This window comes from Peromyscus californicus, unplaced genomic scaffold (genome assembly GCF_007827085.1).
Source record: "Peromyscus californicus insignis strain IS unplaced genomic scaffold, ASM782708v3 Scaffold_8__1_contigs__length_139910024, whole genome shotgun sequence".
NCBI lineage: Eukaryota > Metazoa > Chordata > Mammalia > Rodentia > Cricetidae > Peromyscus > Peromyscus californicus.
In genome coordinates, this window is record NW_026294606.1 from 92,995,248 (window position 1) to 93,021,380 (window position 26,133).

A 26,133-nucleotide genomic window follows, 5' to 3' on the forward strand; every position below is an offset into this window, starting at 1 on the left:
GAGGAACACCAGACTCAGAGGCCTCGATGTCTGAAAATCCTCCCCACTCTACAGAGAGAAGACGATATGGAGAAAAGCAGTTTTTCCCCTGAACAAAGGGGCCACCATATGGGCAAGTGGCAGAGCCTGAGGATTGGTCACCAAGGGGAGGTGGGTGCTGCTAGCTTCTAGGGAGTTAAGAACATGGGTGTTTCTAAACTCCCCACAATGTACAGGACAGCCTCCTGCTCCAAATGTCAAAAAGTCAGAGGTGGGGATCAACTTCCCCACACATCCTAGTGTCTTTGAGACTGACCAGGTTCTCTAGCATCTCCATGTGACAGCTGATACTGGACTCCAAGTCACCAGCTGATAACAAAAGATCAAGATTCAGATCCTGCCTGACTGGAAACCCCTGAAGCCCAAGTCATTCCAGAAAAGGTTGCTTCCAATTGTTTTCATTCAAGGACACTGTGAGGCTGCATACAAATATTTACTTTGATTTCCTAAGAAGAAAACTGGCCAAGAAAAGCTTTGAGATCAGTCTTTCCCAATTCTTTAAATACTTTGTTAAATATTTATCCAACTGCCTTGCTGGGACTAGAGTTATAGAGCTAAACGTGTGATATGCTACTACAGGGGAGCATTCCCAGGGTGGGAATGTGCTTAGCCCTCCCACTCCCTTTATTCTAGAGGGAGAAAATTAGAGCTGGCTGTGGGGATTCTAGGAGGGTCACTCAACTCACAAGTGGAGTAGACCCCCAACTTTCTAGCTTGCAGCTTTTGACAGTGAGGAAATGATTGATGACTTGCAAGAGAGCCATCCATGGATCAAGGTCCTAGGGCAGAATGGGACACCCAGGGAGAGGGAAGGAGTTAGGGAAGGAGATGACGAAGTGAAGGAAGGAGAGATAGGAGTTAGGGAAGCTGACGGCTTCTTCAATCTGTTTGTAAGAGCTCCAGACAGGAAATCAATATGGCCGACAACGCAAACCGTTAATCCTTCCTCTTCTCCTCTGCTCACTCATGACTCCTAAGAAAGGCAGAACCTATCAAGGTTCTCAGATCATTGAATAGCTAATAATTAGAGGATGTGAAAGGATCAGACTGGAAGTGTCCGGGAAGGAGAACGTGGGAAGCAGAGAAGGGAAGATTCAAGATTTGAAAGGCAGAGAAGACAGAAGCTGGCCAGAGGTGAAGGGGCAGCAGCTGAAGATGCTTGGAAAAGCAGCCAAGTATCTGGAGGGGATTTGCATTAAAGCATGTTTGTGTATGAGGTTTACCCTCTCCTCTGTCTTCTCACTAAGAGTTTAATAAAATGTGTTTTCTGGAGTTGTCTCTGACTTTATGGGGTGATTAAAGAACTAATAATTAATTCAGCAATGGGTAAAGATTGAGTAGTGAGCTGTTGAGGTGGTTCAGCAGATAAAATCACTTGCCTCCAAGCCTGGGGACCTTAGTTCAATCCCTAGGACCCTAACGGTAGAAGGACAGAACTGACTCCCAAAGTTGGCCTTTAATCACAAGTTCTCCATTACACATGTGCCCACAGACACACACACACACATACACACACACACGCGCTAAAAAAATATAGTTTAAAGTAAGAATGGGGAGCTTCAATATGGTTTAAGGAATAAAGAGATTTTCATGCGTACCTAACTTACATAAAAATGGGAGGACTAAACTTCAGATTTGGAGAAAAGGGAAATGTCTGGTATTGTCATGGCATGTAATATAAAACACAGATAATAAAGACTTTTTCCACAGAGAGAGAGCTAAATCAAGACTGTAAAACACACATTTGTCACTGCAGAAAGAGTGTCTTGTTAGCTATCTAGCTGAGAGATAAAACTACCAGATGATATCATCCAAGTCACCTGCTCAGACAACTTGAGACATAGTGAACCATCACTAACAACCTGTGTCGGTATTGGAAAAGAAAGTCGCCCAGCATTTTGGTAGGAAATGTAGAAGTGCCTTTCCTGTAAGGAAACTGTGACCAGCCTAGAGGAATTCAATCTGCTCTCCAGGTCAGCCCAGGTGTACTAGCTTCCTGGTGCTGCTGCAACAAAACCACCACAATGTCTGTGGGTGATTCCCATGCTGTTCATCAGACCAGGGGCCTCCTCACGGCTGCGTTGGTGTCTTTAGGACTATTAGCCTTGCAGCCACAAATGATTTCAGTAGACTCTTACACTCCAGCTCAACTCTTCCTGCCTTACAGAGAGTTCCACAAAGGTAAACAGGGATTTCAGACTCCAGACAGTCTGGTAGGTCCAGATAGCCAGTATTCCTTTTGGAGAGCAGACACTGGTAACTAGTTCTCTGATTCTCTCTGCTTCAAAGCAAGAAACCAGTAGCAAACCCACTTTTGTATCAGTTTTGCCTAGAGCTGCATCATCAAGTTGGTGACGTGCTAAATGGTGACTCCTGTGGGTGTGTAGATTATGGGTTATCTTTAAAAAAAAACCCTATGTGTATGTATGTATATTTTTCTATTTATTTGTGTATGTGTTTGTGCCTCTGTGAATTTCTGTGCACCCTGTGCACACAGAAACCTGCAGAGGTAAGAAGAGGATGTCAAATTCCCCTGGAGGTGGAGTTACAGGGGGTTGTGACTCACTGTGTGGGAGCTGGGAATCAAACTCAGGCCTTGTACAAAAGCAGTAAGTGCTTTAACCATTGAGCCATCTCTTTAGCCCCTTTTATAGGTTCTTTAGCTTCCCTGATTCTTGTGTAAACCTAATTGTCCTTTCTCTCTATCTCTCTCTCTCTCTCTCTCTCTCTCTCTCTCTCTCTCTCTCTCTCTCTCTCCCCCTGTGTGTGTGTGTGTGTGTGTGTGTGTGTGTGTGTGTGTGTGTTCTGTATGTATGTGTTATATGGGTAATTATACACATGAGTGGAAATATGTACACACTACACACAAGTGTGTGTGCATGTAGAAGCCAGAGGTCGACACTGGGGTCTCCTCCATTTCTCCTTCACCTTATTTTTTTGAGACAAGGTCTCCTTCAATCTGGAGCTCACCCATTTGTAGCTAGAGTTTTTCTCTCCAGGTCCCGCCAATCCCCGGCAGTCCCGTAGCCCATTTATAAACTAAACATTCAGACGTTTATATTATTTAAACTGCTCAGCCATTAGCTCAGGCCTACCATTGTCTAGCTCTTACTCTTATACTCAGCCCATTTCTGTTAATCTATATGTCGCCACGTGTTCCGTGGCTTTACCTGCTGCCTTTACATGATGCTCCCTGGACGGCAGGCTGGCATCTCCTCCTCTCTGCCTTCCTGTTCTCTCACTTCTCCTCTCTGCTAGTCCCACCTATACTTCCTGCCTGGCTACTGGCCAATCAGTGTTTCATTTATCAATCAATCATCCACAATACCCATTCATCTAGTCTGGCCAGCAGATGGGCTTCAGGTGTCCGCCCGTCTCAGTCTCCCTAGTGTTAGGATTATGGGAACAGAGCTGGTTTCTCACCCTGGTTCTGAGGATCCAAACACATCCTTAAATTTGCATAGCATAAACTTTACAGACAAGGCTATTTCCCTTGCCCTAAGCTAGCTATTTTTTTCCACAAAAATATTTTTTATTATGTCACAAAATTCTCCATGATGGTCCAAAGCATTCCTCTTTGTGGCTTCTGCTGAATTCCTTTGTTCCTCATTAATGCATTGCAGATGAAATTTTGAGCCCTTTTCCAAAAAACCTCGTGGACTGAACCCGTGACTCTCAGTGTCATGGGCATTTACAGAGACCACTAGGATGAGATAGGTCCCTAACTCCTGTGGCATCCACACAAGAGGAGGCACTGGGAAGGCAGGCATTCAGACAGGAACACATGCAAAGGGCACATGACAAAGGGGCCTTCAAAGCCAACAAGAGAAACCCAATGAGAAACCAACACTGCGGACCCCTTTATCTTGGACTTCCGGTCTCCAGAATGGTGAGAAAAACACGCCTGCTGTCTAAGCCGCCCGTCAGCCTTCACCCAGTCTTCAGGCATGCTCTTGTTCTGGCGGCTCAGCAAATTCACACAGAGGGAGATGGGTCTTCGGGAAGCTGCATTTCTGTCTTCTTACGGCCCCGCCCCCGCGCCCTGCCATGCACATTTGCCTCCCGTCTTCTGACTTCCTGCTATGCTCCGACCTTGACACCGTGTCCTGGGTGGCTCTTGTGTCCCACAAATGTGCTTCTTTCTAGAGTTTCTCTGAGACTCAGCCTTCAGAGCTGGACTTGAGGAAGGAACACTTCCTCCATCTGGTCGAGCCTCAGGGAGGAACAAAGCCAAGAGGGCTCTGTGCTTGGAAACGTGAAAGGCCTGCAGAGCAGAGGGTTGGTGGGAGAGCAAGCTCAAGAGGCTGACAGTGCGTTTGATTTCAGACCCAAGGACCTGGTACTGATCATGAGAGAATGTCATGGTAAAGCTGGCTGCAAATTCACGTAACCGGAGGTTGAGAACGGGAGCGAGAGGCAGGGTACACTTTAACATCTGGAAAGCTATGACAACAGTGAGAACTTCTGACCGTCAACTGGTCCATTTTAACATCTGGAAAGCTATGGCAACAGGAAGAACTTCTGACCATCAGCGTGGCAGAGGCCAAGCAGAAGACATGCAGAGGAACAGCCTGCGGGTTGTAGGCTCCTTCTTTTAAAAGATTTTCTTTTCTTTTAAAATTATGTGTATGTGTGTGGGTATGTGGAGCTGAGTGTGGTACCTGTGGAGGCCAGAGGGGATGTCGGATCCCCTGGAGCTACAGTTACAGCTGGGTGTGAGCTGCCCTACATGGGTGCTGGGAGTTGAACTCTTGTCCTCTCAAGAGCAGTGAAGACTCTGAGTCACGGAGCCATCTCTTCAGCCCCCATTACAAGTTTTTAAATTGCCACCTCTCATCCATTCTTCATTTTTCACTCATTCACCAGTTGGCATTTCTTTTTCTTTTTGTTTTGTGCATATGTGTGCATGTGCACATGTGTGAGCGTGTTCATGTGTCTGCAGGTACACATGTGTACAGATGTACATAGAGGCCAGAGGCCAGCCTCAAGCGTCATTCCTCAGGTGAATTTTTTTTTTTCATTTTTTGTTTTTTGGTGAGACAGCATTTCTCACAGGCCTGGAACTTATCGAGGAGAGTATGCTAGCTGGCCAGTAAGCCTCAGAATCCACCTGTCCCACCTACCCTGTGCTGGGGTTATAAGGGTGACGACACCACACCTGGCTTTTTCATACAGGGTCTGAGGATCGAACTCAGGTCTTCATGACTATAAGACAAGCATTTCACTGACTGAGCCCACCTCGCCAGGCCCTTATTTTGATTTTGAACCATTATGATACCAAAGCTGACTATAGAGGTGATTTAAGTTCAGTGTGAGCTCGTTATCCTCCTGCCTCCGCCTCCCTGGTGCTGGAATTACATGCAGGCACCACAAGACCCAACTGTATTGGTTCACCTCTTTATTGATGCTATTTCCTGGTCTACAGCAAATACTCTATGTCGGAGACCACTGAAGGAAACTCTTAGGAATAAAGGGAACTCCTGAATTAAGAACAAAGACAGCAAAGAGAAAAGCAGCCTGGTCAACGGGCCAAGGAAAAGGCAACGACCAGTCACTTCAGTAAATATTTGCCGAATGGATGAGTCAAGGACTGTGTGAGGCTCTCCCAGAAGTACCAGAGGGTACCGTGACAGTGGAGGAGGTGAGGTTTGCAAAGCATTTGAAAGTATAAAGGCCAAGTTCAGAACAAAGACAAAGGTAAAGTGCTGCATCTTGATTGGAGGCTGGGGAAATGGCTTAGCTGGTGAAGTGCTTACTGTGCACTGTGCAAGCATGAGGACCCGGGTTCAAACCCAGTCCCTTCAATTAAAAAAAAAAAAAAAAGGAGGAGGGATGATGATGATGACGGCACGTTCCTCAGCGCTAGGAAGGTAGAGACTAAAATTCCGTAAAGTTTGCTGACCGGCCAGTCTAGCTAAATCAGTGAGCACCAGGTTCAGGGAAGGATCCTGTCCAAAAATAATGTGGAAACCATCTCCAACCGCCATATGCATGTGCAAGTGTACACACATAGGCATGAATGCACACACACACACACACACACACACACACACACACACACACACACACACCATACAAAGATGTTATAAGTGGGATTCCTTTAGATTCATTGGTGTGTGAAAAGTAGCCAACATCTGGAGATAAATTTGGTTTTTCTCACAGAAGGTAAATAATAATTGCTCTTAATCAGGAATCAGTTTTTTTTCTTCCCCCATAATCCCCTTTCAGCCCTCTCTCTTTCCTGTGCTTATGCCTTGGGCCAATCAATGACTTCAATCAAAGGCACAGAGCAGTTAATTTTAAGGAAGTGACTGAATTAAAGCCAGGAAAAGGAATGTGCTAAATAGTAACAACGGTCTAAGAAATAAAAATAAATACATAAATAAATAAACAAACAAACCTCCCCCCAAAGAAACTAGAACAGCTGGTCACATTACAACACACACACTCACACACACACATACCAGAAACCTAGTTGGACTTTTTATTTTTATAAACTTTACTTAGAACCAACTAATCTAACAGGGAGATTAGGGTCCATCTCAGAAGGCAGGAACTGGGAGTCCAGAGCCCAAATCTGTTTGACTTCCTTCTCACCCCATGAAGAAACCTGAGAAATATCCCAGAAGGTCTCCTGGAGCTGAGGAAGGCCTGTGGGAACTCCTGTGTGCAAATGGAATAGGAGACCACCAGGTTGTTGACAGACCCTGGACCCAAGCAACAAAGGTGAGGACAACATCATGGCTAATCCTAGGGGATGGACCGGGGCACCCAAGTTACACACAGAGTGGAGTCTCTCACTTTCCCAGTTTACGGAAATAGCAGTGAGCTGTGTTCAGAGAAGACTGAAGACAAGCGGCTCGAAGCACCAGAATCACCTGCACCCAGAGCTGTGCCGCCCTACGATGCTTACGTGTCGGCAGTCACAGTATGAAGACACCCGAGAGTCCCCAAATCCCCAGCAATGAACACGGTAATTAACAGAAAGTAGAGAAGCGCTTTCGCATGAGAGGATTTGAAAGGAGAGAAAGGTCAACCGTGAGTACACCTACTGACTCATGGTGATCCAGCCCTGCTTTCGTGCGCCTTGCTCTCGGGTGTAGCCTGCAAAGAATGCAAAGACCCACATCTTGTGTCAGGCACCACATGACCAGGTGCCACCAAGCTGACTCACCTCCCATGCTGCTGACATTCACCAGCCGCCCCTTGGATTTTCTAAGTAGAGGCAGAAACACCTTGGTGACCTCCACTGCTCCAAAGAAGTTCACGGCCATGCATCTTCTATAGTGGGTCATGGGAATGAGTTCCCCATCTATTGGCAACTGGAGGACGCCAGCGTTGTTGACCACAGCCCACAGACCTGGGAACAAAAAGAAGCAGCTGTGAGGATGGGAAAGGCTGGAGCACGTGGGGAGATTCACACATCAAACTCTGAACCCACCAAACCCCTTGGAAATGTAAGCTCCAGGCAGATCACAAATTTCTTAACCTCGGTCTCTTCCCTTATACCTAAACCTCCCCAGAATGGGGCACTGTGGAGAAAAAAAAAAATGTGTGTGTATATTAAACAATGCTTTTGGGGATCCTCTCCTTTTAAAGTTTATTAAAGGGGGGTTGTTCATACATGCCACCGTGTGCATGTAGAGGTCAAAGGACAACTTATAGGAGTTGGTTCTCTCCTTTCACCTCGTGGGTCGTATTGACTGAATTCAGATCTTTGGGTTTGGCTGCAGACACCTTTACCCACCACCGAGATGTCCTGCTAGCTCAGTTCCTCTTTGGACTAGCAGCCCTTTTCTACAGCCGGGAAGCTGGATAGTCACCATTTATGGGAACAGTTGGCACAGCCAGAGGTGAGTTTGTAGTGTCATAGTGTGCCTGGTCTTAAAGCATTGGTTCTCAACCTGTGGGTCGCAACCCCCACAGGAGTTACGTATCGGATATCCTGCATATCAGCTATTTACATTATGGTTCATAACAGTAGCAAAGTTACAGTTATAAAATTACAATGAAATAATTGGGGTCACCACAGCATGAGGAACTGCGTTACAGGGCTGCAGTATTAGGAAGGTTGAGAACCACTGGCTTAAAGTTTCAAAGCCTGCTTCCTCCTCAGAGGAGTATGTAAAGACACCGTTAACACACTGCAGGATGAGATGCTTGACAGTCTTCCCTCATCTCTAAACTAAAAACCTAGACACAAGAAGGAAAGGACCAACAGCAGGGGTGACTGCCATGTCCCTACCACCGGGAGCCTTACTTCCTGGTCCAGACAGTGTGTCTCCTTGATGAACTTCAGAATCAGAGCACAGCTGGTTCAGACGTACTCCTGGTCCCACTACCAGAAATGCTGAGTGAACATGAGGTGGGACCTGAACATCTCTTTCTGCTAAGTCCCAAGGGATGCTGATGCTCGAGTTCCAGACCATCCTTGGAAAACCTCTGCCCCCAGCAGGGCTGTTGAACCCTCCTGGTACATTAGGACACTGTTTCTTCAGGCAACCCTAAGGCTCAGCTACCCCCCACCCCAGCCTATTAGATCAACCTGTGGGGTGGGAAAGAGAGTGAATCCAAACATAAGTAGTGTTTAAACTTGCCGAGATTCCAGTCGGGAACCACCCACTAGAGAGTGGGAAAGCATGAACACAATAATTCTAAGTCAGGCAAGGCAGAAGATATCTTAGCCTGGACCTCTCCAGTAGTTTGGGGTTGCTCAGGCTTCCCCTATTGTAGCAATGCACTTGGAGGCCTCGTTTCTTCATCTGCACATATTACACACACACACACACACACACACACACACACACACACACACACACACACACATCTGCAAACCATGCATCTAGCAATTTCAGAAGCCCTTCACCTGCATAGAGCTACACACAGTCCCATCTCCCCACAGCAGTTTAAGTTTTTCCACCCCTGGTAACAATCATACTCAGACAGTTTCTATTCAAGTATATTCCCCACGTATCCAGGTACAGAGACTAGAAGAGCTGATTCAGCCGGAACTGGCACTGGGTGTGTGTGCAGTAAGGCAAAACTGTATCCTCTAGTAACCTTTATGGAGACTTTTTTTTTACCATCTTATGCTTATTCACAGTTGGGTGTGTTTATGATTAAAATCAGATGCGTTATGGGAAGGGACATGCTCGGTACTGAAGGGGTTAGATAACCTAACTTGTCAATCAAAATAGAGAAGCACTCAAACCACGCTGTTTAGTAACCAGCCATTCCTTCCTTTAGGCCTCTGAAAACAAGATGCCAAGCTGTAGCCCAGGACCTGGGAGTACTGTCACTCAAGTGGCCTGCTGTCAGTCTTGACAGTGTGTCCCTCTGTGACCTGCACTGTTCCCAATAAAATTACTCTGATTCTCGAAAATTCTGTTTGAGCTTTAGTTTTCAGCTTTTGGAATAAGAGGTCAAGAGCCTGGAAAGACCCAGCCACACCGCACCCAGTAACAATCCCATAGGGATTTCTTTCTGTTTTGAAGAGCAAGGTTCTGGAACACAAGTGGGAGACCTGAGAGGAATAGGGTGACAAGATTCAGGGGTGTTGAGCTAGACAGACTTGAACAGATCCTCTGGTTTCCGGGAGCTCCAGCACAGTGTGGGGCAGTAGATCGCAAAGTGTGGCCCACCACCCACCCCAGAAACAGCAGTGGCATCTGAGGACTTGTTAGAAATGTGCATTTGAGGCTAGGGGTGTGGTCCCATGGGTAGAGTGCTCACTTGACATGCACAAAGTCCAAGGTTCAATCTTCAGCACTACATGAACCAGACAGGGAGGTACCCACATAAAATCCCAATACTTGGGAGGCAGAGGTAAGAAGATTAGGGATTCAGTCCCATCCTTGTCTATGTTGCAGGGCAGTCTGGGATATATAAGACCCTCCCACAAAAGGAAGAAAAATATTTATTTAGTTGTGTGTGTCTGGGGGCAGGGGGGGGGATGCATACTGTGCATGATACAGAGGCCAGAAGTGGGTGTCAGACCCCCTGGAACTGGAGTTACAAGTGACTTTGAGCCATGGTATGATGCTGGAAAGTGAACCCAGGTTGTCTGGAAGAACAGCAAGGGCTCTCAGTCACTGAGCCATCTCTCCAGATCAAGACTAACTTAATGGGAGTTGCAGTTTCAACAGAAAACAAATTTGTTCTGGGCTGAAAGGTTGGTTTTCATGTGTAGAGATGTACAAAGCAAAGAAATCATACTTGAGCTGCCTGTGATGGCTCATGCCTGTGATCCCAGTACTCTGAAGGCTGAGGCAGGAGGATTCTGAATTTGAAGCAAGCCTAGAATGCCAAGTGAGATCCTGTCTTTTAAGAAAAAATGAACTTTGATAGGAAATCAGATGCACACCTCCTTTCCATGGTGGGTAGAAATCCGTTTTCATTGGCTTTGCTTTCTTTCCCTAATTTCCTTTTATTGGAAACAGATTTTTTTTTCCTCACACGATGTATCCTGACTACAGTTTTCTCTCCCCCTACTCCTCCCAGTTCCTCCCCACTTCCCCTCCCATCAGAATCCACTCCTTTTCTGTCTCTCTTTAGAAAATAGGCTTCTAAGGGATAATAATAAAATAAAACAAAATAAAATATAGTAAGATTTAAAAAAAACTAACACAATGGAGTTGGACAAAACAAACAGAAGGAAAAGAGCCCAGGAGAAGGCACAAGAAACAGAGACCCACTCTTTTACACACTCAGGAACCCCATAAAAACACTAAACTGGAAGCCATAATCTATACAGAAAGACCCTGTGCATGCTGCTTCAGTCTCTGTGAGCTCATATGTGCCTTTATCATGTTGAGTTTGAGGGCTTTGTTTTCTCTGCATCCTCCATCCCCTCTGGCTCTCACACTCTTTCTTCCTCCACTTCCACATTTTTCCTGAGCCCTGAGGGAAGGGAGTTGATGAAGACATCCTGTTTAGGGCTGAGTGTCCTAAGGTCTCTCTCTCTCTCTCTCTCTCTCTCTCTCTCTCTCTCTCTCTCTCTCTCTCTCTCTCTCTCTCTCTCTGTGTGTGTGTGTGTGTGTGTGTGTGTGTGTGTGTGTGTGTGTGTGTGTATGTGTGTGTGTGCGTAATGTCTGGCTGTGGGTCTCAGTATTTGTTCCCATCTGCTGCAGGAGGGAGCTTCTCTGATGGTGGCTGAGCAAGACATTGATCTATGAGTATAGCAGAATGTCACTGGGAGTCATTTGAAGGCACTTTTGTAACCTGACTCAGGTCTGCCGCATCAGAACTGTCAATCTGAAAGTTGCTGGATTCAGCATCTGCTGAGGTTATACCCTCCACAATCCTGAGGCATATTCATAGTCAGCACTGTGGTATGGGCAGAACAGCCCCAACAATGCCTGTCTGGTGGCAGAGACAAGGTGGAAGCCACCAAGCTGTGCATGAGGACCTAACCCAGCCCTGTGTCCTTCAGTGAGGGTCAGCATGAAACACTGACCACCAAGACCAGGTGTTTCATCCCCAGAAATTTAAATATTGCCCCGAGAGAAATGAGAATAGGCTCAAAAAATCCTGGTAACTCTTTACCTCATCACTGAAAGACAATTCTAAGCCAAAACCAAGTTGTGTCACAGAAAATAAAATTACATTTCTTGTGAGCCACAGTTTGTGATCTGAATTCACAGGCACTGTGTGAGCATTTAATTGGGAGGAGGCCTGCCACACAGAGAGAGCAGTAGCCGTTAAGACGGGGATTAGCGTACAGGAGGTCTCTTTCATAGCCACTCTGCCCAATGTGCACCTTAGGCCAATCAACACAGAGCCTGAGAAGGTTCTAGAACATAGATTTGAATATGAACTACCTCCCTACCTCCAACAGACTCATGCGATTCCCCAGTGCCGTAGGAGGGTCAATCAACTAAAATAAACGAACGGGTTCATAATTGTATGGACTATTGGGGACACAGTAGAAACTGTGGAAGGTAGGACCTTGTTGAAAGGAGAGGATCATTTCTGAGGGGTATATCTTGTCTCTCTCTCTCTCTCTTTCTGTGTAACTGTAATTCTTGCTTGATAACTGTTTTTGTTATATGTAATTTTACTAGGTTAAAGTTAAAACCTTCCTTTTAAATAGAAAGAAAAGGGGAACTGATGGGTGATGTTGCTCTGTATGCTGTGAATGTGTTGCTCTGATTGGTTGATAAATAAAATGCTGATTGGCCAGTAGGCAGGCAGGAAATATAGGCAGGATAAGCAGACCAGAAGAATTCTGGGAAGAGGAAGGCTGAGTCAGGAGTCACCAGCCAGACACAGAGGAAGCAAGATGTGAAGACAGAACTGAGAAAAGGTACCAAGCCACATGGCTAAACATAAATAAGAATTATGGGTTAATTTAAGTGTAAGAGCTAGTCAGTAATAAGCTTGAGCTAATGGCCATACAGTTTGTAAACAATCTAAGCCTCTGTGTGTACTTGGGTCCAGACGGCTGCAGGACTGGTGGGTGAGAGAGATTTGTCCTGACCATGGGCCAGGAGGGACACAGAAAAACTTCCAGCTACTCTCTCTCTCTTCATGTCTCTGTGTTTGTATCTCTTTCTGTTTCTCTCTGTCTCTCTCTGTTTCTCTGTCTCTCTGTCTCTCTCTGTCTCTCTGTCTGTCTCTCTCTCTCTCTCTCTCTCTCTCTCTCTCTCTCTCTCTCTCTGTCTCTCTCTCTCTCTCTCTCCCTTCCTGTCCACCATAAGAGGAGCAGCTTTGGCCCACTCCATGCTCCCCACCAGGATGCCTGGTCTCACACCATGACCCAGAAGCAATGACACCGTGAGCCCAATAAACCTTTCTTCCTTTAAACTGTTCATCTCGGGCATTTGCCACAACAATAAAATGCAGAGTGTAGAGGCCAAGTGCCCACCTCCTGCAGGTCCTTCAGCTTCAGCTCTTGCACTGTGGCGCAGGTAAGTACAGAGATGCAAGCAAACAGGAGAAGCTGGGTTCATGTAAACTTCTATTTATAGACCTTGACATTTGAATGACATGTACGCGTCATGTAAAAAAAGTGTTCCGATTTAACCACTTCAAAATATAAAGACCATTCTTAGTTCATGGGCCAGTGGGCCAACCAAAGCAGGTGGCAGAGTGTGATGATAGGCTTTATTGCCTCTTTGTGTTTGGAGGACCTATCTTCTAGAGCTTCATAAGATATGTAATAGGTGCCTGTGGACTATTGTGCCATCGACAGAACTTACTCCTAACATCTAACCATGTTCTGGTACTTGTTAACTACCATAGAATTCTAAACTGGCCAAAAGCCCATTACACTTGGACTCAGTAACTGCTTAGTAATAATTAACATCAGTTAGCAATGATCAATACGCTAACACTAAATCAACAATATGCTTTGCAGGAATACAACCTAGTCACCAGTCCTCCAGGAGACCTGCTGGTTTTTCTGCAGATTCTAGATGCTTCTTTCTTGGTGATCCTGTGGCTTCAGTTTCTCTTTAAGAAGACTGAAGTTAGAGAAACCTGGAGGGAGCAGGCAGGTGGGACACCCATTCTGGCCCAGGGGACAACTGCCTTTCTCAATGCTAACTGCAGAATGGCAGGAGCTCATGCCATAAAAGTCAAGCTCCTATATCCCTTCATGCCTGGGTACCACCAGCATTTCTGTGTCTAGAACTCATCACTCTGTCACTACAGATGGTCATTGCTGCCTTGCTGGACCCCTCGAAAGGATTCTGCATCCAGTGTCTCCTATAAGACATTAAGTCAGACTCATGAGTGATGAGTGCAGCCCTATTGGATGGTCAAAGATAAGGCCAGGAAAACTGTCTAGAAAAAGGCTGGCTCAGGGGCTGCAGAGATAGCTAAGGGGTTAAGAGAGCTTACTCTTGCAGAAGACAAGAATTTGGTTCTGAGCACATCAGGGTTCACAGCTGCTCTCTATCTGTCTGTCTTCTCTCTCTCTCTCTCTCTCTCTCTCTCTCTCTCTCTCTCTCTCTCTCTCTCTCACACACACACACACACACACACACAGACACATACAGACACACACACTAGATCTTTTTTAAGAAAAGAAAATGATGATACTATGCGATACTTGTTGAGAAATAATTCCCAATAACTAACAATCTTCCTTACTCTCTTCATGTTCCATTTATTGAGTAAGTAATTAATGTTCTAAATGTTGTATTGGGAGAAACAAGGGCCTTTACTGAGCCTTTACTGGTCACCTCATTGGCCCATTAACAATTTCCTGGACTATGTGAGTATTTCAAATGAGCACGTGTGTGTGTGTGTGTGTGTGTGTGTGTGTGTGTGTGTGTGTGTGTGTGTGTATGTGTGTGTGTGTGTGTGTGCATAGTCAAAGTTAATATCCACAAATGACAGAAAATGTGAATTTGTCTTTCTGTATCTGCCTTGTTCCAGACTCTTCCATTTTCTCTTTCTATAATAATCCTTCAGCTACAAAACAAGGCAGGTCTTTCTCAGTGGGAATGTCAGCTGTGAGGAAGGTGGAACCTGGCGTGCTCAGGGCTTCCACATACAGTCTCCAGCTGAGGAAGGCTAACACTGATGAAAACAGAACTCAAAAGCAGAAACCAAACCCCAGAGGCGTTGCTGAGTGGCTGGATCCAGCTACGTCTGGAACCAGTGGTCCTAAAAGTAAACGGGTTCTCCCTTTGCGGTTAGTACATTTGCACTAGGTTGAGTCACTTGTAGCTGAGCGAGGCCTGATATGCTCATGGGTCTTATTGTCAAGGAAGCTGATAAGGAAGGAGCAGGAGAGGAGCACGTATTACAGTACTGAGGTGGTACAGTAGTAAGCCAGGCATAAGGATAAGTCTGGAAAAGGAAGCAGAACAGCTCAGCTCACCAGGAAAGTTAGGAAGGGGTGGCATGGGTGAGAGGTCCCCGTAGGAGAAGGAGCATCTGTCACAGATGTTGGCAAAGACAATAATCTCAGGAAAAGGGAGGAGAGATGGAAAATCAAGGGGGTAGAAGCTGGACTGCAGCAGTGAGGAACGCCACTCTGTTCTGGAATGTTCCAGAGTGTACCAAGTGGACCGTACCACAGAGAAACTGTTTGACAGGCCGTTGTCCCATGAAGTTTCAATCTTTGTTAAGGTATTTGGATCATGCGTGGGCAGAAGGGGAAACACAGGGCCAGACAATGAGCCATGTGCAAAGCAAATCACAGCCACAAAGTGACTTACCACAGAGACTCCATATTCCAGAGGTTCTAGAGAGCATGTGAAACCATAAGAGATGCGTGTTAGGAAGACTAGGTTCCATTGGAAAGTAATGGGGAAGTATAGGTGGGAGAAGGCCACTGGGGTGCCCATACAGGCAGTAGGGAGGCCATTGGGGTGCCCAGACAGGCAGTGGGGAGGCCATTGGGGGTATCCAGACAGGCAGTAGAAAGGCCACTGGGGTGCCCAGACAGGCATCAGGGAGGCCATTGGACTTCCCAGACAGGCAGCAGGGAGGCCACTGGGGTGCCTAGACAGGCAGCAGGGAGGCCATTGGGGTGCCCAGACCACTGGCTCAAACGACTGGGTATGCAGGCAAGCAAGTCGATTTTCAGGCTGGCGTTAGGGAAAAGATAACAAGGGCAGCTCTGAAGACAGTGAGGTTGAACCTCTGGGACACGAGTGGAAATGTTTGGAAGATAATTTTGTGTGTTTGGGTGCAGATGTGAGGACGCATAGCCAGGTGGGCTGCACAGCTTTGGAGGGCATTAGTGTAAATTAGTTTTTCAACCCTGACCAAACATTAACATCACCGAGGGAGCTTTAAAAGGTGAAAACTGCTGATGGGGCTGGGAGATGGCATGTTGGGTAAGGTGCTCAGTGCAGAAGCACGAGGACCTCCAGCCTCACATAAAGTGTGCTGTAATGCCAGCACTAGGAGATGAGGGGGACGGATGGATCCCAGGGGACTGCTGCCCAACCAGACTGGCCAAAATAGCAAGCTCCACGTCAAAAACCCAAGATGGAAAGTGACAGATGGCACCTGACATTGATTGACCTCTGACCTGTGCATGCACAAACTCACTCCCCACCCGCCCCCTCTCTCTGTTGGTGCCTGAGTCTCTCCTTAAGTAAACCACAACAATTGAACTTTGGGCTGAAGACACTCAGACATCGCCACCATGAGACTGGGAGTTCAGAAGGGACCCACATATGTTTAATGCCCCAATGTCACCATCTTAAATTTCTGAATCAGTTCCTCAATGAGGGGGCTCTCTCTTTCATCTCACATTGGGTTCCACAGGGTATGGACCCCACTCTGGGGACAAGCATGGGTATTTCTAAGCCCTCCTCCAATGTGCAGGGGACAGAGAACCCTTGGCATCAGGATAGCGTGGTCTGACCCAAGAGTGGGGAGTGGAAAGCCACAGATGGATCCAAATGGGAAGATGCAGAGTCGATGGAGGAAGAGACCTATCCAGGGAGCAGAGAGAACAACCAGAGGACCGAGGAGCAAAGGGGAGGCTGGGGACTACCAGTCTAGCAAAGAATGTCCTCTTAAAGCAGTATGGAGAAGAGAAGGTCTTTGGACTTCAAGATGACAGTGGTAGCTTTGGCCAGAGCAGGTAAGGAGGTGTGGTGAGAACCAACACTCATGTGATCAGGCATGAAGCAATGAAGGCAAATGGAGACCTGGCCACCCATGAAAGAGAGAAAAGGCAGAGCCTCAGGGAGGCACATGGTCCTGGGGCTGTTTGTCAAGCTGGGAAAGACCAATGCATGCTGATATTACCGGAGAAAGACCAAGAGCAGGGGACAGGAGAGTGATTAGAGTGACCAGGAGGACAAGGGAGGAAGGTGGTAGAGTACCCTGAAAGAGGGGCTGGGGCGATGGCTCAGTGGGTAAAGTGCTTGCCTAGCAAGCGTGAGGACCTGAGTTCGATCCCCCAGAATGCACATCTTACAAAGCCTGTCACAGTGACAGGCACTTGTCATCCCAGCAGTGGGGAGACCAGCGGATCCCTCGGCTTCACTGGCCAGCCAGCTTTTCCTAACTGGTGACCTCCAGGCTTCTAAGAGACCCTGTCTCAAAAGACAAGATGGGTGGTACATTTGAAATAACAGCCAAGGTTGTCTTCTGGCCTATATAAACACATACACACGCACACACGCACACGCACACACTCCTGCTGACCATACCGGAGGACAGGGTCTCTCAGCAGCTGTGGTCATCAAAGGCAGTGACAAGAGGTGGGTGTTGGTGAGTAGGGAGAGGAAGAGTCAAGGATGTTAGTACCTTTGTCTTTTGTCTTCTCTATGACTTTGCTGTGAGCATCTTTGATCTGCTCTAGCTTAGTGACGTCCATCTGGAGCACAGAGAGGCGCTCCGAACAAGTTCTTCTCAATTCCTCCGCTCCCGAGCCTTTGGCATCCAGCACTCCGGCAAACACTGTGAAGCCCAGCTTGTCCAGGTTCTTGGATAATGCATGACCGAAACCGGAATCAGCACCTGCAAGAGTCAAGACAACACAAGGTTAGCTCAGACCAATGCAATCGGAGAGATTGAATTGAACATCACACGATGTTTGTGGTAGTCTCTGCTCCCTGGAAAGAAAGAGCCTGGGAAGCTTCTTGGTTTGGCTAAGTTAGAGAACAGCTTGGGAAGTCAAGACAGACAACTTACTCTATGTAAAAGAAGGGGTGCTGGTAAGTATTCAGTTGAGCATACATGGAAAAGGAAAGGCTGGAGGATGGTGGTCCAGGGGTAACTGATGAAAAAAAGAATGTGGCAGGCAAACCATAACAGTGTGTGGTAAGTCTCTCCAACCCCCTCCCCCGTGTGTGTGTGTGTGTGTGTGTGTGTGTGTGTGTGTGTGTGTGTGTGTATGTGTGTGTATGTGTATCTTTCTGTCTCTCTCTGTATCTCTCTCTGTGTCTCTCTGTGTGTCTCCCTCTCTCTGTCTGTCTCCCTCTCTTTGTCTAATTTTTTGATACAGAGTCTCAGCATGCAGCCCAAGCTGGCCTTGATCTCCTTCTGTAGCCCAGAAACTGGCCTTGAGCTCATGGCAATCCTCCTGCCTCAGCCTCCCAAATGCTGAGATTAAGGGAACGGATCACCACCACACCTGTCTTGCACGTGTTTTCCATCTTTGCTACAAGACATTACTTGCTTTTCTTGCGTGACTGCTTTGTCTGAAGGCTTTGCTGGTTACAGTGGAGCTCGGCTGGCTCGGCAAGTATGGGAAAGGCTGCAAAGAGAGAGGGCAGTACGCCCAGGGTCTGCTAACACTGCCCGAGAGGCGACAGAGGACGCTGCAGGAAGCTTTGAGCTCATTTCTCTTTGATTCTCATGTCAAGGTGTAAAACGTCGCTTCTCTCAGAATTTCACACAAGAGCTCATACAGCTTAGTTGGGAGAATATTATCGACCCTCAAAAAAAATGGCCTTGTACCCACAAATGTAACACATAAATAAATAAATAAATAAATAAATAAATAAATAAATAAATAAATAAATAAATAAATAAATAAATAAATAAATAAACAAACAAACAAATAAGTAAATAAATAAGACTGACATTTTAAAGTTGAAGACACCATGATCATAAAATCAGCCTCTGGGCCATGTCATGGGAAATGCCTAGTGGTTAACATGTTTATCCATTGGGGCAGTAAGAATCGTTTTCCTCTAGCTGTGTCTTGTAATCTTCCTGTAAGCCTTGAGGGTTCTTGCTTATCAGTGGATGGTGGCTCTGGTCAGGCAACCATCCCAGACAGACTTCACACTTGTACCCTACAAGGAAGGATATGAATTACCCTGAGAATAACTACGTTAGAAGCAGATTGCAGGGAAAGCAGGTGTTTCACAGGGTGGGGGTGGGGGGTCTATTTTATAGTACATCACACTTCATGCTGCTGCTTCCATTAGCACAGCTGGATATTTGGGGGCTTCAGGTCTTAATGGCCTTGGTTTCTCCCAAAGACCTGCATTGATATTGGACCACCAGTATGCTCCCTGCTCAGAAAGCGTGCCATTCTGCCATCAAAGAGTCAGGCATGGCCTGGTTCTGTGTAGCACCAGCCCTCACCCAGCCAGGGTACCTGCTGCTCCCTGGACTACAGAGACAGGTGAAAAAGACATTTATTGGTCCTTTTTTAATTTTTAATTTTTTTAAAGACAGGGTCTCACACTGTAGCTCAGGTGAGTCAGGATAGCTGGTCTCAAATTCATGACAATCCTCCTGCCTCAGCCTCCTAAGTACTGAGATCACAGGTATGATGGACAATTCCACTCCCAGGTGTAGACTTAAGAAAAATGAATGCATAGAGTACACATGGACATCCATAGAGGCATTGTTCATGGTAGCCAAGAAAAGGAAACTGACCAAATGCCCACCAGCTAAGGAATGGGTAATCAGAGGTGGTCTATACATAAGAAGGAATATTATTTATGAATAAAAATGGAACACAAGCTAGCAACATGGATGAACCTTGACAACAATGTAACAGAAGCCAGGTAAAGGGGTGTGAGGTGTTGACCTTGGCCACACTTTCTCAGGGTAGAGAATGACTTTGAAGGCATCTTCATAGGCAGTACTTTGGAACATAAACTTAGGATCTACCTAGGCCCAGAAAAGTCCCAAGGAGAGCCTGGTACTGTGTAGGAATGAGTTAGAAAATGAGAAGAGGCCATGATGAACTCTTCTTAAGGGCTGGGACTCTGGAAACTAGCCAGGGTGAAGAAATCCCCCTGCCCCTTCTGTTCTGGGAAGTGACTTACTACTGTGATTCCCCTTATAGCCAGCACGGTGGTACAGATTTGTTATTCTTGTTTCTTAGAAGGCTGAGACAGGAGGATTGCAAATTCAAGGCATGCCTGGGTAACTCAGTGAGACCCTACTGCAAAACAAAATATTGAAAAGAGGGTTGAGGAGACAGCTCAATGGTCTAATGCCTATCCAGAAAGTGGAGGCTAGGAAGAGTGAATCTCAGCTTGGAAATTTCCTCCATCAGACTGGCCCACGAGCATATCTGTGGTGTATTTTCTCCATGATGTGGGAGGGTCCAGACTACTGTGGGTAGTGACACCCCTGTGCAGATGATCCTGGGTTGAACAGGAAAGCAGGCTGAGCGAGCCATGAAGAGTAAGCCAGTAAGCAGCACCCCTCCATGGTCTCTGCATCAGCTCCTGCTCCATGTTCCTGCCCTGACTTCCCTTCATGATGGGCTGTGACCCGGAAGTATAAGCCAGGTAAACATTTTCCTCTCCATATTGCTTTTGTCATTGTTTTATCATAGCAACAAAAAGCAAATAATGGCACCCTAATAGTCCCTCTTCTAAAAATAAGGAACCCCACTCCTCATAGGAACCAGATGAGACTTATAAATGCCTCCTTTGCTGGATAAAGTCAGACCTAGGGCCTCCAAATCCCTTTTTTTTTTTTGCCCCATGATTGATCAGCTGACCTTCTTGCACCACAGACACACTGCAGCAAAATAGATTTAATTTTGGTGAAAGGTTCTGTCCTTTGTCTGGGTCTTGAAGCACCCTCTATCTGAGCCACCCAGTCACCCCTTCCTCACAGCACCTCCTCAGGCTGGGCTGACCTCAGGGGTCCCATCAGCCTGATCCAGATGTTCCTGGTCTCCCTACACCCCAAATGCCCAGTTCTTCCTGGCCTTCTTGACTTCTCCCTATAGAAGCAAAATTCTCATGTCCCATTCTCGAGACACACGCAGGCCATTTGAGCCAAATCCTCATGTCCCATCCTCGAGACATAGGCAGGCCATTAGAACAGAGTGTGCTCCCTTCTACTACTGTCCCTGCCTGATCTGGGCATGCCTGCAATAACCCTGCAGAATGGTCTCTCCTAGTTAAAAAGGCTCCTTTGGCTTGACCACTGAATTCTTTTGTTTAATATTTCTGTATGTGTGTTTGCACATGTGTGTGGTGTCATGTGCACCATACCATGCATGTGGAGGTCAGGGGAACACTTTGTAGAGCCAGTTCTCCCTTCCACCTTTACACGGGTTCCTGGGATTGAATTCAGGTCACCAGGCTTGCACAGCGATTGCCCTTGCCCATTAAGCCATCTTGCTGGCCCAGCTGGCCAGCGAATTATAAAGGCACAGTTTGTGAGGGACCACCCACTACGCTCATTTGTGAGGGAGTGTAACATGGAGACCAGGTGCTAACCTGCCCTTCCCCACTGCCTGTGTGGGTGTATGGGGTAGGAGGTGGGTGCTTCTCAGTGGAAGTTCCCAGATCTGCAGAATGGGCTTAAGAAAGAGGTTGAATAGGTCAGTGAAGTGCTTGCACAGCGCTGAGTCTAGGCAATGGCTCTGGAAGTCTGTTTTAAAAAATAAGTTGGATATGGTGGCATAACCTGTGACCTGAGCTGAGGCAGGAGGATTGCTTTGAGCTCCAGGACAGTCTTTGGCCACATACTAAGTCCCAGACTGACCTGATCTATAAAGAAAGACCCTGTTTCAAAAACAAAATCCAACTATTCCAATGAACTACAGATGGCTAAGGAATACTGACAGCAGAAGAAATGTCCTTTCCTGGGGAAGAGCATACAACAGGGTCGCCTAGTTCCAAACTCTTAGCCCTGAGAGCAGACACCTACACGTGACCTTTACAGACTGAGAAGCTTGTATTTATGTATGTAACAATATACATACATACATATGTTTAACAGCAATTAAAGCAGAATAGACCATAAACTTGAAAGGGAGGAAGGGGATACACGGGAAGGTTTGGAGGGAGGAAAAGGGAGAGGAAAATGTTGTAATTATATTTAAATCTCGGAAAAGTAGGAAAGGGTTTAAAAAACACAAATAATATGAACCAGCTGGAGAATAAATAAATATGCAAAAAGCATTTTTAATCCAAAAATGAAATAAAAGTGACACCGTGCTCTCTTTTGGGTTTTCAAGTCTTTACGAGGAGTCTTGGTCAATGGAAACTTCATCTCTAGTGCCAGGCAGCTGAGCATCATGGGTGAGAATCACTGCCTGACTCTGTCTTCCATAAATGAACCTCAGGGAACGTGCACTGAACTATTTAGAGCCTCCACCTCCTCATGTGAAAAGTAAGGTTCTAGTCAGCCCATCTCCTAGACTGACCTGAGCAGTCAGAGTCCAGTGCCGCTCAGAAAACCTAGCATGTCATAAATGGCTGCAGCCAACAGGCTCTGGCCCTCAAGGTTGTGGAGACCTGGCTATGTGGTCCTCACAGTGGTGGAGACCTGGCTGTGCTGGTCCTCACAGAGGTGGAGACCTAGCTGTTCTGGTCCTCACAGTGGAGGAGTGCTGATTATCATTTGTATGATGGCCAAGAGGCTATGTAGAGGTCAGCAGAACTTAGGAGAGCGGAAGGCCGGGGAGCTGAGATAAGATTACTTCTGTGTGCTCCTGAAGCCTGGAGCAGAGAGTTAAGCCAGGCCAGGACAGCCAAAGGTTTTCTCCGAGTTATACCATGAGGCAGCTGCTCAGAACAGTCTTTCCTAAGCTAGATCACAGCATGATTATCCAGTGCCAGTGGGCATCACTCACAGCCACTCTGGACGTGGGGAGCAGGCAACCTTATTATCACCACCATGTTACAGAGGAGGAAACAGGCATGGAAGTTCACTCTCTCAGCTAGGGCCGGCAGGGGTAAGCTAGATGCAGATGGGGCTTTGGGTGTAAACCCTGGAAAACGAAATTCTCATAACCTTCACAGGAGAGGTCTGAGCACAGACCATGAGTGGTGAATGGGCATTTAGGAGGCTTTGGAATACAGGTGCCTGAAGAGTAAGGATTGGGCTTTTTTAATTTTAATTTTTTTAATTTGTTAAACCGAATTACACAGGGCCATTTTCATGTAAGTATGTGATGGTCTTTGAGCATAACCCTCCAGTTCCTGGTTACCCGCCCTCCTCCTGCCTTTCCAGGGTCTTATTAGTGCCCTTGGTTCCCTAGGTAATTCCACATCTACCTTCAGGTCAACTGTACACACATGATCTTATAAAACCTAGGATGCACAAATGAGAGAAAGCATGTGATCTCCGTCTCTGTCACTCACTCACTGTGCGTGTGCGTGTGTGTGCGTGCACACAGAAGACAGAGGTCAGTGTCTGGTGACTTTCTCAATCACCCTCCTCCTTGTTTGTTTTCTGAGACAGAGTCTCTCACTGAACCGAGAGCTCACCAAGATGGATGGACCGACGGCCCAGCCAGCCCCAGGATCCTCCTGTCTTTGCCTCCCCAGGGCTGACTTCTACACCAGCTTTTGTCCATGAGTGGGGGATCAAACTAGGGTCCTCATACTTATGCAGCAAGCACTTAACCAACTCAGCCATCACCACAGTCCCAATATTTGTCTTTCTGAGTCTGACTTAATTTGCTCCATACGAGTATCTCCAGACATATCCATTTTCCAGCTAATGAAATTGTCATTCTTCTTTGTGGCTGAAATAGCTCATTGTTTGTATACACCATGTCTTCCTTATCCACTCCTCTGTTGTTGGACACCTAGGCTATTTCCATAACTTAGCTCCTGTGAATAGTGGAATCTTTGTCATCAGCGTTGACTATGCCTGACTCATAATAACTCATCAGCAGATCAGCAGACCATGTGGAATCAGATGGCCACCTAAGCAGAAGGCCAGGAAATGCTGAGGTCTCGGTGATATTCTTTGCAGTCCTTCTGTTGCTAGTGACTTAGACACCCATCATCTGGGAATGAGCACTGAATGCTAGAGTCTCATTTAGGCAAGTGCTGTGGAATACCTTTCTGTATGCTGTGAATATATGCTGTTCCTATTGGTTAGTAAATAAAGCTGTTTTGATCTATGGCAAGAAAGGTTACAGCTAGGTGGGAAATCCAAGTAGGAATACAAAGAGAAGAAGGGCGGAGTTGGGAGAGACATCAGCCCACTGCCCAAGGAGCAACAAGATGCCAGCTGACTGGTAACGCCACAGCCACATGGCAACATATAGATTAATAGAAATTGGTTGTGTTAAGTTATAAGAGCTAGCTAACAAGAAGCCTGACCCATAGCCATACAGTCTGTAAATAATATAAGCCTCTGTGTGTTTACATTGGACCAAGCAGCTGTGGAATGTGGGTGGGAGAGATTCATCCCTACCGCAGGGCCAGGCAATATTGGAGAAACTTCTGACTACATTTGGCATACCAACTTGGGGCTCTCAAATTCCATAAAGCCTAAAAGAGCTTAAAAATGGCTTCTAAACACACAATAATGGAGCCCAAAACAGCTTTCTACTTGTGTCTCTCATGCGGGCCACAGGTACAAAGATGCCACAGCATTCGGGCTTGAGCACAGCATGGAAGATTCCCACCTCAGTACGCAATGGTGTCTCTAAGCTGCACAGCATGCTGCATGGTAGATTTATCTTTTACTCACACAGACAAAAATGGTTTGTGGGCCAGCTGCATGCTACCTGGTGGCAGCATGGACCCCAGAGTTGGTGGGGTAAGTGTGACTCTCCCTGATGCCTCCGTCATGTTGGGAAGCTGAAAGGGGTTGAGTCAGCAGCCAAGGCTGCCACATTGGTCCTAGCCATGCAGTTTGACAGTTTAAAGTCTCTCCTGGTCAGAGAAGGATTATAGATTCACAATGAGACAGATTCAAATGGAATAAAACTCTAAATGATTTATATTGTATGTAAAAAGCTACGTAGAGAGAGAGAAGAGGAAGGATATAGATAGTCATAAAAATAAAATAAAGTCTTAAAATAATAATATATGAAGAAAATAATAAGCCACATAAAGATGGAAATTACACAGAGTCTGGATTATGTTGTCTTTGGGATTTTTAACTGGAGAGAGACATTTGATTGTAAAGGCTACTAAGTTAAACCAATATATATATTTTAAAGGTATCTTGACTTCAGATTTGGGTCTAAGGATATGTTGTTTTGAAAAGGAGGTTCTGCTTTTGTTTCCACAGGAAGCAGAGACTGTGGATTTGTTCCAGGTTAAGATGAATCAGATTTGATCAAGTGAGACCTCCTGAACCTTGACAGATGGTATCTATCAGCAAAGGTTATAGTCGATCTTCCAAGGACTTGACCATTATCTCAAATTTTCTCAGGATCCCTATAAGATTGCCAGTGCCCCCAGACATCAGGAATTAGTATGAGAAGCTATGCCCAAATTCCAAAAATATTGTTTATAAATGTTTATTTTTATTTAAAGGGGGTTGATTATAAATGCAATCTCTTTCTAAAGAAGAAAAGGGGATATTATAGATATGATAGGATAAAAGAGTAGATTATTGAATCTACTTTGAAAGAGCAACAACTTGTTTAAAATGTTTTACATTGCTATGGATTTTAGTTTATTGATACAAATTTAAAATTAATTTTGTTATACAGTATATGTATTTCTACTCTTGTATGAAGGATTATGTTTATGTAACTCATTTAAAATTGTAATGTATAATTAAGAAATATATATTAATAATTTGTTATCTATGATAATCATACTTATAGTCATGTTAGTTGTTTTCTAGGTATACATAGATATATTTCAATTAGGTAGATTATCTTCAAACACTTCAAAGACCTACAGAATATGGCATTTAAAATGTTTTAAAAACTTAGACTTTTCTGGACAATGGGATACATCTGATCCTGGAAGCAATGAATTATTTCAAAGAGGAAGATGGGCATCGAAGACAGTCCATATGGAGTTTATCTTCTTGTCAAAACTGGCCATTTGGGCAAGAAACTGCTCTTGCCTGGACTGTTTGACAGTATGTTATATAGACTGGACCTGCAGGACCCATGGAAAAGTGACTACTAAATTTTGCCAAATCTAGGTGAGATGGTTGGTCCTTCAGATTCCTGTTTCACAGAAGATACTGCCAGACATTCTGCATGACACAGAGGAAAGAGACTGATGAACTTTGCCAAAATAGGCAAACACTTCTTCAAATTTCCTGCTTCACTAAAAAGTCTGCAGGAGACTCTAGGCCTGTAGGCTGAAGACAGATGCCCCAATGTTGCAGAGGAACTGTCCGGGTAGCCAGATGTCTCTGTCATTTCTAGAATTTTGGAAGTTGCTTATAATGCACTTCTGTTTACTCAGGTAATAGTATATCCTTCTGGGGTCTTTGATGGAGCTGAAGACTAGATAACTATAATTATAGTTTTCT

The 26,133-nt window shown here is 45.8% G+C and overlaps 1 protein-coding gene across 1 annotated transcript in view; it reads right to left on the reverse strand.

Annotated features, from left to right (window-relative positions):
- Positions 1 to 26,133, reverse strand: part of Hsd17b2 (hydroxysteroid 17-beta dehydrogenase 2) — a 68,613-nt gene that overhangs the window by 15,058 nt on the left and 27,422 nt on the right. The window contains exons 2-3 of the mRNA XM_052729790.1: positions 17,263 to 17,475; positions 7,214 to 7,399 (exon numbers count right to left, since the gene is read on the reverse strand). Coding sequence (XP_052585750.1) covers positions 7,214 to 7,399; positions 17,263 to 17,475 — 399 coding nt within the window. The remainder of the gene's footprint in view (positions 1 to 7,213; positions 7,400 to 17,262; positions 17,476 to 26,133) is intronic.